This window comes from Diadema setosum, chromosome 19, assembly GCF_964275005.1.
Source record: "Diadema setosum chromosome 19, eeDiaSeto1, whole genome shotgun sequence".
Taxonomy (NCBI): domain Eukaryota; kingdom Metazoa; phylum Echinodermata; class Echinoidea; order Diadematoida; family Diadematidae; genus Diadema; species Diadema setosum.
The window spans coordinates 28,368,863-28,385,692 of NC_092703.1; the positions used below are offsets into that span (position 1 = coordinate 28,368,863).

At 40.6% G+C, this 16,830-nt stretch overlaps 1 protein-coding gene across 1 annotated transcript; it reads left to right on the forward strand.

The window, feature by feature from the left end:
• The first annotated feature begins 225 nt into the window (after positions 1 to 225).
• Positions 226 to 12,951, forward strand: LOC140242563 (tubulin alpha-1C chain-like). Its single transcript, XM_072322306.1, has 4 exons — positions 226 to 338; positions 9,900 to 10,122; positions 10,754 to 10,902; positions 11,487 to 12,951. The coding sequence occupies exons 1-4, from the start codon at positions 336 to 338 to the stop codon at positions 12,468 to 12,470; spliced, it is 1,359 nt and encodes a 452-aa protein (XP_072178407.1). The 5' UTR covers positions 226 to 335; the 3' UTR covers positions 12,471 to 12,951.
• Positions 12,952 to 16,830: the final 3,879 nt, after the last annotated feature.

Below are 16,830 nucleotides of genomic sequence, written 5' to 3' on the forward strand. Positions count from 1 at the left end.
GCTCTAGCCATCCTCCGGAAAACGCTGCTATACCTTTTCTTTCTTTTTACTCTTTCTTTGAACTCCATCAGTATACCGTTCTCTTCATCAATCTCTCACCAGTCAAAAAACTGTTAGCAACAATTGTGTGTTCGGTGGGAATCCTTTTCCTCTCTGCTGCATTCAAGAAAATTGTTTTTCTGTATTCGGTATCGAAGACATCACTTCGTGAGTGCAATTGCGGAACCCATTACAGGTCTAGAAAGAGAGTGTTTCAACTCAAACCCGCAGTTAGAATACTGACGTAACACCGCATAATTTCTCTTCGCACACTCAACATCTAACTTCGTTACATCATGGTGAGTTCGTAAGCTTCTTCTTTATTTTTCAGAGCATAAATTCAGAGCATAACGATCTGCGTTTAGTTTTGTGTTTGCTCAGATTAGGCCTATATACGACGCAGGAAACCCTTTTGTTGAGGTGCATTCGTCATCTCTTTTGTACGTCGTGCCAGCATCACGTAAAACATCTATAGAGGGGGGGGGGGGGAGGGGAGGGAACAGTCAAATTTCAAACGATGATTTTATGTACATGATGGCCGTTAGAGAATCGATACATCCTCGAGGTATACAACCCAAGGAGCTGTTCTACTGTTGCCATTATGCCCTGTGAACTTTGCAAGGAGTACCAACATCCCCTTCCCTCAGTCTTCTTCTACCCCCCTCCCCCCTCCTCAAGCAGGCTTAGCTCAAACAAAGAACCCACCTTTTCCATTCGTTCTGTCTCGCCGCCGCAAGGTAGACTCCTGCAGACTTCGAAGCAAAAAGACGGTATTTCAAAGAAAAAAAAAGATAGAAAAGGGAGAGAGAGAGAGAGAGAGAGAGCAAAGAAAAAAGGTGGGAATAAGAATTTTCGGAGAGGGAGGAAATATGAGACTACGCCTGTGTGATGTGTCGACAACCGTTTAAGGTGTCGATTCAAGTGAATACGAACAGTAAACGACCCAGTATTGCTGCGCATAACAATGAGGGGTATACTATTGATGCTGCCGTTACGAAAGAATTGATTGGATGTTAACAGAATAAACATTTTTGATCTACCATGTGGTTGATACCATTTATTTGAGTACGAGATGAATTTTATGAACATCTTTTGGCTCATATTGTGCTGAGAACAGGGGGGAGGGTGGTCCATCTTCTTGCTATAAGCAGCTCAATTTCAAGCTAATATTACATGTACCCAAGGCCAAGTTTTCTGCCATCTTTTAGAATACTCGAGCAAGGAGAGCAAAATATGCGTGCAAATGTATAAAGTGAATTCCAGTATACCATGGCTATCAAAAATAATGGTGGTGACTTTCAATAACTCAGACCCTGTGTAAATCAGTTTCCACCTTGGGAGCGCCTTCTTTTCCTTTTATTCATAGCGATTTCGTCATTGGCTGAATTTAGCTGACACCTTCCTTATTCTGTTTCAGTCTTTCCACTGCTTTTGCGATGTAACACTCACAAAGAGGTTCTACGGCTGTGTGACTGGGATAATGACAGGTTCTTTTAGTTCAAGGAAGAATGAAGCCGCGTGAAGCAAGGCAGGTTACGTCATGCTGTGATGTGCAATTATCCGAGAGGACGATGGCTAATTTGGCGTGTGATGCGACACGTGGTATCATGCTGAATTAAACCTCTTCAACACGCTGCGTTTGCACCGTTGTACACCTATATGGATTTTTTTTTTTCGCCTGTATCTGTCAGACCGCGTTTGAGTGAATGAGTGAGATGAGACATTGACTCATGTAAGTTGCACATTAACTTCGTATCTGTGTTACTGTGTGTCGGTGTTCTCATTGTGTTCGATCAGGAGAGACACATAATGGTGATTAGCCCGACGGCTCTCGATTCCACGTCATTATGAAACGTTTTGCGATCTCTTCGACATTTGCAAAGTATTTCTTAGTATGATGATTTATTGTATGAACAGAGAAATGAAAATGAAGTGAGCCTATTCACTTTAAAGATTAATTATTGGTTTGGGGGTTATCTAATTAATAACCATTCATACATCACATTGTCTCGGGGTAATGTCTTTTACATGCCTTCTTTCACTGTCTGTATTCCACCATGAGTCAATTTTGCTGATCGTTGTGAAGATGAAATTCAAAAATGTGGACACACTAAAAGGGCAGACTTCCACTGTATAACAACCTCGAATCTAATGACGCACGAACAGAAGGCAAAAACGTTTAATGTCGTTTTCTCTTCTTTATGGAGCAATTTGCATTGGACTTGCGGCAAGATAAATGCTCCTTATGGATTTATGAACTCGCCAATCAGAGATCATGTCACGCGAGTGGAAAGCAGCCAGCGAAGCCGGTGTTCCCAACAGTAATGACTCGCACAGAGTAAGGCATCTCATAAAAACACTACAATTTGCATACATCTATACTGAGATACTTACAGTCGCAGTTTCATGGTTGTATTCTGTTAAAAATCTGCTTGATTCTACCCCCACCTGTAATGTCTCGTGTTCGTGCATAGTGCAAACGTTGAGATCCTAATTAAGCAACGTCATCGTCGTCATCATTATCGTCATCATCAACCACGACCAGCAGCTATACGATCACCACTAGATGTGAACCCACATCACTGTCCATTTGTACACGTCTCTCGCTAATGTTGCATGAAGTTTTGACAAAATCTACACGAGCTTTATAACATGGCAAATCAATTCTCGTATACATAGACTTTGCTTGATTGAATAATATTTTATACTTCTTGCATTATCAACATGATCAAGTAGTATATTCATTGGTATTGTCAGCCTGATCGTGATTACAGAAATAAGTGATAAAAACAAAACACAAGATATTATGAATGTATTATGTGTCTACACTTGAATTATCATGATAAGGCCTTTCATAATGTGTCAAATTGATGACTTTCATGTAGGCAGCAAACAAACCCCGATTTCCTTGTTTCAATAATAACAAGCAAACGAGTTTCCAGGGAACCAAAACCTATCGACCGTTTCTACACGTCGAATACAATTCCACAAATCAGGGAAAGCTCTTGCAAGTGAACAATGTGATCGTAATGCAATTTACAATCAGAAAAGGCAAATTACGGACATTTCTCACAGCGCGACTTATACTAGGAGCATCACTTTCCTTGAAGTAAAGAAATTGGAAGCCTTGTAGTTTTAACGTTGTCGTTTAAAATCATGCGATGGTGCGTTATTATGATAAAAAGCAAACATACGAGGATACTATAAATCTATCAGATGAGGATATGGGTATTGACTGGAAAAACATCCGGTGAAGTTTTGCTGAAACACCCTGTATCTGCCACGGCGTACTGCCTCCGGAGCGCCGTCATCATAATAATATGGACCGGGAATAAAAAATGGCGGCGATGACTCATCGCTGCCAAACTACTCACTGCACAAATCACTTCGAGTCTTCACCCGCCTTCCCCCCGATCCACGTCTGGGTCTGACGTGAAGAGAGTGCGACAGAAGCTACCTTCTCGAATATTAGTATTACCCCACCATTTGCGTCGCACTACATCGAATAGCCACGCAATTAGCATTTCTCCATTCCCTTGCTGGCGCATTCTGCATTAAACGCGTGATATTAGATGCTGGCAAAGAAATGCATGTGTGTGTTTGTCTGTCTGCTGTGTGTGTGCTGTGCGCCTTGAAAAGTTAAATGATCCATTTCACCGACTACTTGAAAGTAATACATACACTGCGATGCACTCTGTTGATGACAGCAGGCTAAAGATGTCTGATGAGATCTGAGCAATATTCTTCTAAAATGCGAGAAAACATACTCGCCGATTCATATCGCTTTCTCGCATATTGTTCTTAAGAATGCATTTTTCATTATTATTATCATTATAAGCGCGCACGCTACTACTTCGGATTTCCAGGAAAGTCACGAAAACAGCCATTCTCTGGCATGATAATTACCTTTTGCGAAGAGATTATTTTTGTTATTTTATATAAAGAGTGATAAGAATCTGAAAATAATTATGGAGTATGCCTATAAAAAAGTGGGTATGTAAAATGTATATAATAAGCCAGTTGTATGTACGCATGTGCTTATAATTGTATACAATAATGTCCGTACACCAGTTTACATACATGTATGCATGTGTGTCTGTAAGTGGTATGTGCATATAAATGTATTATATCCCGGTCATTTTTTTTTCATAACATAAGCATGACGTTTTCGTCAACCTGTTATAATCCAGTTTCGCCCCGCCCCCTCCCACAGTCAGAGACCCTCCATCATACTCGTAGCGCTACCGGTTCACCCGCTGCAAACTATATACCAGCATGACCAGGGTTAATGAGCCCGAATCCAATATCCAATGAAGACCTACAATCATTGACAATTGGTGATTTGTACTCTGTGCTTGCTGCGGAAGACTGCGTGGAAAGGATGAAAACAGCTGGCAGATGGTGCAGAGGGACTGGCGTATCATGGAAATCAATGTCTGATGCGTTTCGAACGTCAAAATGCTTTTAAAGGCGGCATTCTACTTACCCCGCGGGCTATAATGAGTTCGTTCCGATATACATAGGAGTCGGTTCAATGTGATTTTCAAATGTTAATGCAGACAATTTTATGTATACAATCACCGATCAATATAACACCTGGAGTAACAGAGGGATTAAGCATCTATTATTGTGGCTATGCAAAATCATATATATATACACTGTATATATATATAAAATCAATAATAAAAGCAAATGCAAAGCAGAACTTTTCGTCTTTAAGGCCCGAATTCACGAAGGTTTATGGTACAAAATGAAACCATGGTTTAAACCATGGACAAAAACAATGGAGCACCAAGTGTCTCACGGAATATTTCGTTACGAAATTGGTCATTTCGTCGACAAAATGACCGTTTCGTTAACGAAATTATCATTTCGTGGACGAAATGTTCATTTAGTTACAAAATGTTGTCATTTCGTTACAAAATAATCATTTCATCGACAAAAAAAAATAATGACCGATTTTGTAACGAAATATGCCGTGCGACACTTGGCGCTCCATGGTTTTTGTCCATGGTTTAAACCATGGTTTTATTTGTACCACCTTCGTGAATTCGGGCCAGCAAGTTTACATTGTGTCATCGCACATTTGTGTTGATAGGTCCAGATTTGTTGGTTTGCATCTTCTTTTGATGATAGGCATCGTTTAATCTGATACGTTTAATTCGGGATGAATGGGGGGTTTGAGTGTGCTCTCCAGAAAGGACCATGATCTCTAAGAAGGATCGTATCACAACCATCGATAATCATAATATATGTGAGTTACGACATTATAAAGCCACTCCTCACATCGAACGAACGGAAGCTCGTAATCGACGTCTATAAACGACAGTGGAAGACGCCGTGATACACGCTCCTTTGCTCAGTGCATGGTGTGTTTGCGCGTTTAATATCATCCAATAGCCCATACAGGAAACTATCGAATTTGTGCGCAGAGGAAGAAAATGAGAGAAACGGGACCAAGGAGGGGGCAAGAGGAGGAGGGGGAGAGAAGACGGAGAGGGAGAGAGAGAGAAAGAAAGAACCACGTGTATTTGTGTGTATGACTGGATTGTGTGTGTGTGAATGTCGAGGTGCAGGCATGTGTGTGTGTGTGTACATGTTTCTCCGTGTTTTCGAGGTAGGGAAAGGGGGGGGGGTTGGTGAGGTGGGGAGGGAGGAAGCAGAGGATGGGAAAGAATGGAAGAGGAATAGAAGCATTAAGGAGCTGGAGCTCTCTGATTTCGACTTAAAAGAAAAACAAAAACAAAAAAGACTGGTATCTATCTATAATCGAAATGAGGGTATTTAAAGATCAGAGAGAGTATTACTGCATGAAATGAAAAGCATTTTAAAGGGATCCACCTCTGGTTGAGATGGGGGATTCCGATTTTAATTTTTTTTGGCGAGATAATTAGAAACCACATATTAAAGTAAGCATACAGTTCTAGTAATCCAGAGTTTATTTGATGAAATTTGGTTATGAAATGGCCGAGATATCCAAAAACAGAATGAAACAAAGTGCTCCTAATGAAAGGTGGGTCCCACCTTTTATCAGGACCTCTTTGTGTTTGGAAATTTTAGCCATTTCATAACCGATTTTTATCCAATGAACTTTCATTTCCTTTTAGAATTACATTCTTTCATATTTCATAAAAGGTTTCTCATTATCTCACACAAAAAAAAAACAAAATAACTGGACACCTGGCGTCCCATCTCAATCAAAACTCTACCACCCCTTTAACACTGCATCTCAAAATATTACTGGACGATGAAATGCTCACTGAGGCAAACGAGACATGATAATGTACAGTATATGAGTGTTTGTGCACCAGGGTTTTTTTTTTCGGATTTTATTAATTTTCGTTGGACACTAATTTAGCTAATGGTCGTTTTATTTGCGTCACACGCTGTAGTCATAATCCTTATTGATGAAACACCATTACAGCGTAACAATGGAAATCCATGTAATGTGCATGTGTTTCATTAATGACATGTTCCCGAAAAAAAAAAAGAATAGAGAGAAAGAGGCATGATATTATTCTGAGTAAAAAGTATGTTGACATAAAATAGATAATAGGATTTTGTTACGATTCATAAACTTTGGCAATGGCTGTCCTTGCATAAGCACGGCATGATGAATCATTAATATGGTTCTAAATTCTTAAACGCGCAACTGAATAGGGTACAGTTGTTGTTGCTGTTTTTTCACTCGTTTACTGAGACTTAAAGGGATCGTATAGTTTTGGTTGAGACCTAATTTCAGGTTTCTGACATTTTCTGATGAGATAATGAGAAACCTCTTATGAAATAATGAAAGAGCGTGTAATTCCATGAGGAATTCAACGTTCAATTGATGAAAATTGGTTTTGAAATGGCTGAGATATCGAAAACAGAGCGATTCTGATAAAGTGTGGGACCCACACTTTATTACGATCGCTTTGTTTTACTTTGTTTTTGGATGTTTCTGTTGTTCCAAATCCGATTTTCATCAAATAAACTTTGAATTCCTCTTAAAATTGTATGCTCTGTACTATTTCATAAGTGTTTTCTTGGTATCTCACAAAAAGTTAAAACCCCAATTCTCATCTCCACCAAGATACTGTACAATGTACCATCCTTTTAATATACAAACCGTATTTGTAAGACTAACTTTCAGACGAATCATACTCATTAATCAATATATGTATTACAATTAAGGGGGCGTGGTCACGGGTACGACCACGGTTCGCCTGCCGATGAGTCATTCGTATCACGTGATATTGGCTCGTGGATTATAAATGTGATGTGCCTTCGGAAATAATGCATACGTCCTCCTCAATAAATATCCTAATAGCACTTAAAGGGGGTCATCGTCCTTATGATATAGTGCAAACTAGCGAGATGAACAATAATGAAATTGGAAATACAATATATTGACATGAATATTACATCAATCTGTTTAAAAAATCGATACTTCTTCCGACATCTTCTGTCAAAAATAATGCATGCGTCAGGGATCATCTCCGACTCTCCCTCGTTTAGATAAAAAGTATGTCAGATGCAATTTATCTGTCGGCAGAATTACAGAATAAAGCTTGTCAAATCACAACCAAGATATCATAATTACAACTCCCCTCCCCCCTCCTTCCCGTACTGAGCATTGCGAAAGCCTTTCAACAATTCAGAGGTCACTTGTCTTCTGTTGTAATGATTTTCGGTTTTACAAGATGGAATTCTCTGCCACAGTTATTGCACAGAATGTCGTTCATCGGGACAAGCAGGAGAAATTGCCCTACAATGGTGGCTTACATAATTATTACTTCTACATAAACAGAATATTAAAAGTTGTGATCATGAAAGAATGAAATCAACCCGGACAGGCTGACTGAAGGTAGAATTACCGTTATCGTTCATAATGTATAAATTCGTCTAATATCAGAATAATCATCAAGCGTGTTCCGTGACTTATTTTCATTTCACTGTTAGAGAGGTCTGAAAATCTCGAGGTAACTCGCTACATGCGTATCAAGGATTCTGAAATTTTGTTGTACCCTTGTGGTACCCCGCTTTTCTTGAGCCTCTTTGCGGTGTCTCGTGTTACATTGTAAATGCCCCGGTGGGAGTCGGTTGAGTAGGGCGTTGGGGTACTTATTGTGACTACAGCGGTCCATTCTCTCAAGAGGTATCCCATGTTGCACTAGCCTACTGGTTACAGGAACCGAATGTGTTGTATGGGTAAATTTATGTGTGTTAATCACTTCACAGAAGCAATGAGTTAAATACATGTGTAGGTGATACGCAGAGTCTTACTCTCATCTGTTCTCTACCAACTTAGCTCCCCTCTTCTATACCTGGTTTCAATGCATATGTAACCTAGACTGCTGTTCCTTCTGCTTCGGTCTTCTCTGGCAATTTTTTTCAGCTTGGTGACCTCACAGCATTGCCTTCCAATAATGGAGTCGTCCCACGAGATCGATTCCCAAGAGTCATACGGCCCACGAGTTCGACATTGATATAAGGTCTATGAGTCATACAACCCACGAGTCATACAATCCATGGGTTCGACACTGGACAAAATGAGGCCCACGTGTCCGACACTCGGCAAACAAGGCCCACGAGTTCGATACTAGATGAAAACTACTACACGAGTTCGACATTACATCCGTTACATCACGGAACTTAATTTGTCGGTTTCGTGGGCCGTGTTTGATTAGTGTCGAACTCGTGGGCCATGATTGCTAGCGTCGAACTCATGGGCCTCGTTTGATTTAATAGTGTCGGTCTCGTGTCATGGGACTCATTTGCCTAGTGTTGAACTCATGGGCTGTGTGACTCGTGTGCTGTGATTCGTGCGTGTCGAACTCGAGGAGAATTTTTGGGGTGAAGGACATGTAGATGTGTAAGAGGGTCTATAATTTTGTTGCTGATTCTTCTGTATTTACCCCCAAAACTCATTCTGTAAAGCCAAGGGTCACCAATTGCTACTGCTATCATTCACCATTCGTAGTCTTTGGTTAGAGCGAGGCTGCTGATTAAGGCTTGAAGAGATAAACACCGTTCGACCCTCGGCAGATGAAGCTATCGACCATCCTCATTAATGCAGTTTTCAACCCACGATGATGCTAAGGGTTTTGTTTGATAGATACTTTATTTTCTGCAAATCAATATACATCAGTTACATAATCATAGACATGTGGGAAATATACAAAGTAAATTTGAACCAGAGTCATTTGACTTGCATAAACAACGATATAAAAGGAAATTAACGATACAATAAAGTATGCATGTCTATACAGCAGGGATTACAATAACAATTGTAGTTCAGAAGTGATTATGCAGAGGGCCGCCATTGTAAGCATTGCTTGAAAAGACGGCCGGTCCGCATTGCTGCTCTGTACACTGCTGCACATCTTGTCACATTGCATTGAGCCGTCTTGACTCTCGTGCCAGGTGATAAATAAACAATGTGTATGCGGGCAAGGAGTGGTCGCAGGGACATTGTATGACGCCCTTGCCGTCTGCAGTCAGGAAAGGATTGTCGGTATACTCTGATGATATGCCCTCTCGGTAGCCTCGGTTTTCAAGTCTTTTGTTTTACTCTTTCGCCCCCCCCCCCCCCCCCGTCTACATACACATACACACAAAATGCACTCACACACATTTACACACGTATTATATTCTTGTCATATGTACGATACTGCGCAGAGGATAAGGCTTTAGATGTCAGTTGATTCAAGCAGACCAAAGGTTATGACTTTACCGAGACACGTACTTTTTGACATGTCTGAACATCATGAAAGTTCTTAATGTTCCTGGTCCTACTCTGAATATTATCATTCAAGAAATTGAATCTCAATCTTTCTCTCTCTTTCTCTCTCTCTCTCTCTCACTCTATCTTGTAGCGTGAATGTATCTCAGTCCACGTTGGTCAGGCCGGTGTCCAGATTGGCAATGCATGCTGGGAGCTGTACTGTCTGGAGCACGGCATCCAGACGGATGGCCAGATGCCAGCTGACAGTACACTTGGCGGAGGTGACGACTCCTTCAACACCTTCTTTAGCGAGACTGGAGCCGGCAAGCACGTTCCCCGTGCCGTCTTCGTCGATCTCGAGCCCACAGTTGTCGGTAAGAACTATGGCTATGATGATGATCTCCTATCCTATATCATCTCTTCCTTCTGTGACAGCTCTGGAAGTTCAGTTGATATGAGCTCAACGATGAGATGCCAGAGTAAATCACCTCTGGATGGCCAACGCGCGACAGCAGGGCATTAAAGTATTTGTTTGCATCTCTTGTTCAAACTATATATAACGGAATTTATTTCCAGCTGCAATGCAACCGTTCAACAGTACTATCTTGATTTAGTGTGAATTGTCACTGTGTGTAAACTGGAAAAACAAAAGATTTATGAGAACGAATCAGAGTACAACCTAGTCAGCGGCTATAAGGGTGAAGTCAGGCTTCTGCTATTTTGAAATTCGAATGCCACGTGGGTTTGTTTGGGGTTTTTTTTCACAAGGTTTCCTTTTCGATCATTAACTTCGCTACTTGTAATGTAATGCATTCGCAGTGGTCTTTCAGGTATTCTCTCTGTGTTAAAACCATCATTTTAAGTAGGGCCTACCTTATATATCATAACAAACATTTAAGGGTTAACACTATAGAAATGAGAATTCAAATACCAGCTGATCAAGTTAGCGTCACAGTCTCATTGCAGTCATTAAATCGCCGGTCTTGTGTGTTCTTACTTTGCTAGATGAGGTCCGCACCGGAACCTACCGCCAGCTGTTCCACCCTGAGCAGCTGATCACTGGCAAGGAGGATGCCGCCAACAACTACGCCCGTGGTCACTACACCGTCGGCAAGGAGCTCGTTGATCAAGTCTTGGACAAGATCAGAAAGTTGGTATGTTTTCATGGGCTATTTCAAAACACACACACACACACACACACACACACAATATTCTGCTATGACACCCACTATACTGCGAATAGATAAAACAATGTCATACTCCTCTTTTATACTCTTAACACTCGAATTTTCCTTTAAACTACAGTTATCATGAATATGGTACATATAGAAGCACATATTTCTATTGCACCACCAAACGAAAATTTGTTGACAAGATGATCTGTATGCCTGTCATTCCAACGTGGGTAAATATTAAAATCTTCGACGGGACCATTGCGGGTGCCCGTGAACTATTTGATGATTTTTACTTTATCTTATTATAACTTTATACGTTTGTAATGACTGAAGACATCATTGAACTGATATGTAAGTATTGCGGTAATTGGCGAAAACACCACCACACTGTAACACACACACACACACACACACACACATTCATGTTCTCTTGAGAAGATTCAAAGTTTCCTCGAAAGAATTCTGATATTGACGTAAAACTACATTACTGATTGCATCCCTAGCTTCACCTTATTTACAAACTTGTTGACTGTGCTTGATCACTTCGTTTTATATGTCTGTAGGCTGACCAGTGCACTGGACTTCAAGGATTCCTGGTGTTCCACAGCTTCGGCGGTGGCACTGGGTCTGGCTTCACCTCTCTGCTCATGGAGCGTCTCTCCGTCGACTACGGAAAGAAGTCCAAGCTGGAATTCTCAATCTACCCTGCTCCTCAGGTGTCCACCGCTGTTGTCGAACCTTACAACTCCATCCTGACGACGCACACGACGCTGGAACACTCTGACTGCGCCTTCATGGTCGACAACGAGGCCATCTACGACATCTGTCGGCGCAACCTTGACATCGAACGTCCTACCTACACCAACCTGAATCGTCTCATTAGCCAAATTGTGTCATCTATCACAGCATCCCTGCGATTCGATGGCGCCCTCAACGTCGATTTGACCGAATTCCAGACCAACTTGGTGCCCTACCCCCGCATCCACTTCCCACTGGCCACCTACGCACCCGTCATCTCCGCCGAGAAGGCTTACCACGAGCAGCTGACCGTTGCTGAGATTACAAACTCCTGCTTCGAGCCCGCCAACCAGATGGTGAAGTGCGATCCTCGTCATGGCAAGTATATGGCCTGCTGCCTGCTTTTCCGTGGTGACGTCGTCCCCAAGGATGTCAACGCCGCCATCGCTACCATCAAGACCAAGAGATCCATCCAGTTCGTCGACTGGTGCCCAACTGGATTCAAGGTCGGCATCAACTACCAGCCACCAACCGTCGTGCCCGGTGGCGATCTGGCCAAGGTCCAGCGTGCCGTGTGCATGCTGAGCAACACCACAGCCATCGCCGAGGCCTGGGCTCGTCTGGACCACAAGTTCGACCTGATGTACGCCAAGCGCGCCTTCGTCCACTGGTACGTGGGAGAGGGTATGGAGGAGGGAGAGTTTGCCGAGGCTAGGGAAGATCTCGCTGCTCTCGAGAAAGATTACGAGGAGGTCGGCGTTGACTCCAACGATGGTGAGGAAGAGGAGGGCGAGATCGAGGAATACTAGATCACCCGACAGCTTTCCATTAGTCTTGCCCATTTTAGTTCATCATCACACTATAACTGCACATTCAGTGAAAAAAAAAAATCCGTAAGCTTTGGCCTTCCATAATTCATTTTACAGGGTTCCGTTGATTATTTAGGCACATAATTGTATGTGCCTGGTGTAAACTGTATATGTGGATTTCATCACGATCAAAACAATAGAGCATGATGTACAAAATTGACATGAAGATAACGAACTTCGATAGCTGTCTTGATTGTGGCTTACGCGGGATTTCCGTTTCCCAACGCTGTATCGTTTCCTTGTCATGCTCAGATCTTTTGTATGTTATTGATGTTTCGTGTTTGGTATCTTCAAAACGTATTACTGAGAAGATCAGATATTCTATTGTGTTTATTGTTTATCTATATTTTTTCTAATGAATCATGTGTGGATTACGTCCATTAGCATACAAAACAAACAGTGTTCGTCATAAGTAGAGAATGCTCTGGGGGCAAAACCTTTGATACGTTTCAGCGAAAGGGGGGGGGGGGGTGAAACGGGCGATAATAGACATAAATGGCACTTTAATTCCACAACATGTAAACCTGGAGTTGTTCTAAATACCTTGATATCTATTAAACTTTTCTCGATATTCCAAGAGATTATCGTAGAAAATCAATTACTTTCAGTCTGTAAAATTGAAAGGAAATGTTCCAAGGTATCAAAGTGGTGAATCAAATGAACATTGGTCTGGTATGTTTTGAGCCAAACTGCACCACACTGGTCTGTTATACTGCTGTAGGCCCTGCCTGCTTCATTAACTAACACACAGTGGATATGATTGGACTCATGTCAATTCCTGTTAAATTTCCGTGCTTCCAAGTCTTGATAAGATTCCGGTACTCAGTATTTTGTTCAGGGCAATTCTTCCACTCAACACTTTGGAAACTACAGAACAAAGAAGGTGCTCCCAAAATCTGAAACAGCTCCCTCTTGCGGGGTGAAAACTCACCATGATAGGGTCCATCTTTGTAAGCTATGATGCCAAGCTGACGTAGCTGGAGCAGATCTGTAACTGATTGCACACATGGGCACCATTGTCCGTCCTGACAACTTTCGTGAAACGATGTCCTGATATTTTAATAGCTATGTTGGTCTGCAAAGAAACAAAGGACTAAATGTGATTAGGCGTAGAATAATGTATTCTTATCGTCAGGTGCTCCGTCAGATTTTCCAGATCAAGGATAGTAAAATGCTCGCATTCTCTCTACAAAAGCAGCATGCGATATAACATAATAGCATAGATGAAATACACTAATGAATATTTGTGCACATTGTATGAGTCATTCTTCATCTTCCATCGCAGTATCAAAAACAAAAAGACAAAAGAAAAGAAAAAACAAAACAAAAAGAGGGGTGTCGTAAGTGTAACAGTAGCGCACTATATGCTTAACTCTCTTGTGAAGTGTCAAGATAGAAATACAGTATTACTTGGATGTTACCTGTGAGCTTCATAACTTCCGGCGTCACCTGTTAACCTTCCTGAAGTTAAGATATTCGATGATTTATGTTCTCGTTCAAATCTACTGTTGTTGTTCTGTTGCCTGCATGTGAAAATTTCAGTTGTGTATAATGTTTTTCCTTGTGAAATTATGCAATCGACGCTTGGTAAGAACAAAAAACGTATCGCCAATAAATCCAACAAGCTGAAATGTATGCCGCTTAGAGTACTTGTGTGAATTCTGTGATTTCGTTGCTCGGTAGATTATAAGGTACGTACTTTATCTTTTCTTTTGTCAAACGTAAATGACTTGCCTTCTTCCGCTTGCACACCAATACGCAGTTAGAATTCATTATTCCGAGGGTCTGTCCTCTCGAAGTTTCATTAATCCGAAAATGAAATAAGATTCGTAATTCCAAAAGTTCGTTTGTACGTATCTTATTCTCATTTTCAGATTAACAAACCCTCGGAATAACAAACTTTATTTCATTTTCAGACTAAGGAACCTTCAGAATAACTAACCTTCGGAATGACGCCACAAATGTTCGGATTATTGGACCTTATTTTCGAATTAACGAACATTTAGGTATAGGCACGATAGGGAATTTGTGTGTTTCGGAATAATGAACCCTCGGAATAAAGAACATCGCCCCAGATAACACATGTAATACGTATGCACTCGAGCGGGTTTGACTCGCAACATGCATGCGTTCGTCTGTGTGGGATTGGTCTTGTATCAAATGGAATATTGCTTATCGACGAACATGTTTACAAAACACACCAACATCCAGACAACAAGAAGGCAAGACAGAGAGAAATGCATGAAAACAAACAAACAGACAAATCAGAACACACGCGCGCGCATAAAAAAAAAAACACGCACACAACCATCGTCAAAAGTTTTACAAGAACATAATTCATCGATTTTACATAAATTATCAAATGCTGTACAACGAATCTGTCATTTCACTGTTCACTGCATTTATATTCACATTTCTAAAATGAATGCACATAAATAGGATATATAATTGTAGTTAAACTGATTACCATTACGCGCATAAATACAAATTATAAAAAATGGTCACCGATAAATGTGTGTTCTTGAAAGAAAAAAAAATAACAGTCAGATTTCAGATCGGTTATTGGTGTGAGACTCATGGTAGAATGTATAGGACTCCCCACGAAAAAGATAACAACACCCCCCCCCCCCCCCCCCAAAAAAAAAAAAAAAAAAAAAATCTTTTACAATGAAATAAAAATGAAAAACTAAAAAGGAGAGACAGAGAGAAATTCTTGGCAGGTATCCTGCCCGATCCAACGTCCCTGGGCTTGGCTCTTTTTTTTTTTTTTTTTTTTTTTTTTTCCTTTTTACATAGAAATGGGTATCTGACAATGCTGAGGTATAATAATTATTGGTAAATCCTCTTGGTAGAGAGTTGTTGTTGTTGTTGTTGTTGTTGTTGTTGTTGTTGTTGTTATTGTTTAAGAAAACAATGAAAATAAATGGGGGCCCTATTAAATATAACTTGCTCCAGACAATACTAATATCAAATCAAACTACATTATGAACAGATCAAACAGTATAATCAATTAAACATATTACTTACAAAATGTGTCCACGAGGGAGCTCATAAGAAAAGAACAGAGTGAAAAAGTCTCTACGTGACCTTCATGATTTTGTATTTAGAACAAAGAAGGTCCTATAGTTCTAAAACTGAAGATGCTTCCGAGTCTCTGGGTAAATATGACGATCAATTTACAACATTATCAGCAGGCCTATATCATGTACAATCGCTATATAAGCCAGCATCAACATTGCATTTAACGGAGGGAGTAATTAATTTATACATTAATTTGTCATGTAATTGATACAGATGACAGAAAGATAAGCAAGATGTAGATGAATAAATAAATAAATTCGACGAAGAATCAATAGAAACCTGAAGTCTGTGGGAGGACCTACATCCAAAGAAGAGAGTTATCTTAAATAAAGTCACTTTAAACAATCTCAAAGGGTTTTACGCAGATACGAGAAAATGTGTTTGAGATTACTTTGCAGGAAAATGTAAAAAGAAAATATACCAAAGGAAATTTATGTAATCTTAAGGTTTCTTATATCACGTGACTACGAAATCCGAACTGAAACAAATAATTTAGAGGAACATTCAACAGCTGTAACTTTTACGTTACTTTTTTCTTTTTCTCTCCGATCTTCACCGAGATATGATTTTCATACAACGGGTTTTCAGTCAAAATTAATAGCTGGAATGAGACTCCCCCCCCCCCCCTCAACTTATCAGACTTATACTTTATAGATTCGGCTTGAGGACATCAATAAACGTTTCTGGTGCTGTATTTCAAGTTTTATTCAGCAGTGCCATAGGATCACGTAGGTTTTGCAGTTACAGAAGGCTGGTTTGCAAGCATAGCGAGAAGTAATTTTCAAGCAGTCACACAATAAAAAAAAAACAAGCAAACAAACAAAACACGAACCATTTTGATCTGTCTCCCACCTGCCTGATTAGCACTCGATGAATGATGTATGGTACACCGCGTATACCACCGAGACTCGAATATTCATCCCATGAACATCGGCTGAATGCTGCCATCAGCGACAATAGCTTGCAAATCTCACTTTCATAAAACAAAAACAAACGCAAACAGAAGTGGCATCGCCACGAACCAGTGACTCTCCTTAAAGAAAAAAGAAAATAGATAAAATTGTAAGAGAACCCCTAGCCAACTGGAATTTCAGATGTTGTTACAAGAAGCGTTTAGCATAGGCCGATTTGTACATTCCCTGAGAACACAGTACACACGCCCAAAGAATCATGATAAAAGGTATAATAATACAAGGGTTAGTGTTCGCATGTGTTCGCA

Bases quoted from the DNA above. Each gene is read 5' to 3' on its own strand.
- LOC140242563 (XM_072322306.1), top strand. The intron at 10,123-10,753 runs GTAAGAACTATG...TTACTTTGCTAG, and splicing joins TCTCGAGCCCACAGTTGTCG to ATGAGGTCCGCACCGGAACC. The intron at 10,903-11,486 runs GTATGTTTTCAT...ATATGTCTGTAG, and splicing joins TGGACAAGATCAGAAAGTTG to GCTGACCAGTGCACTGGACT.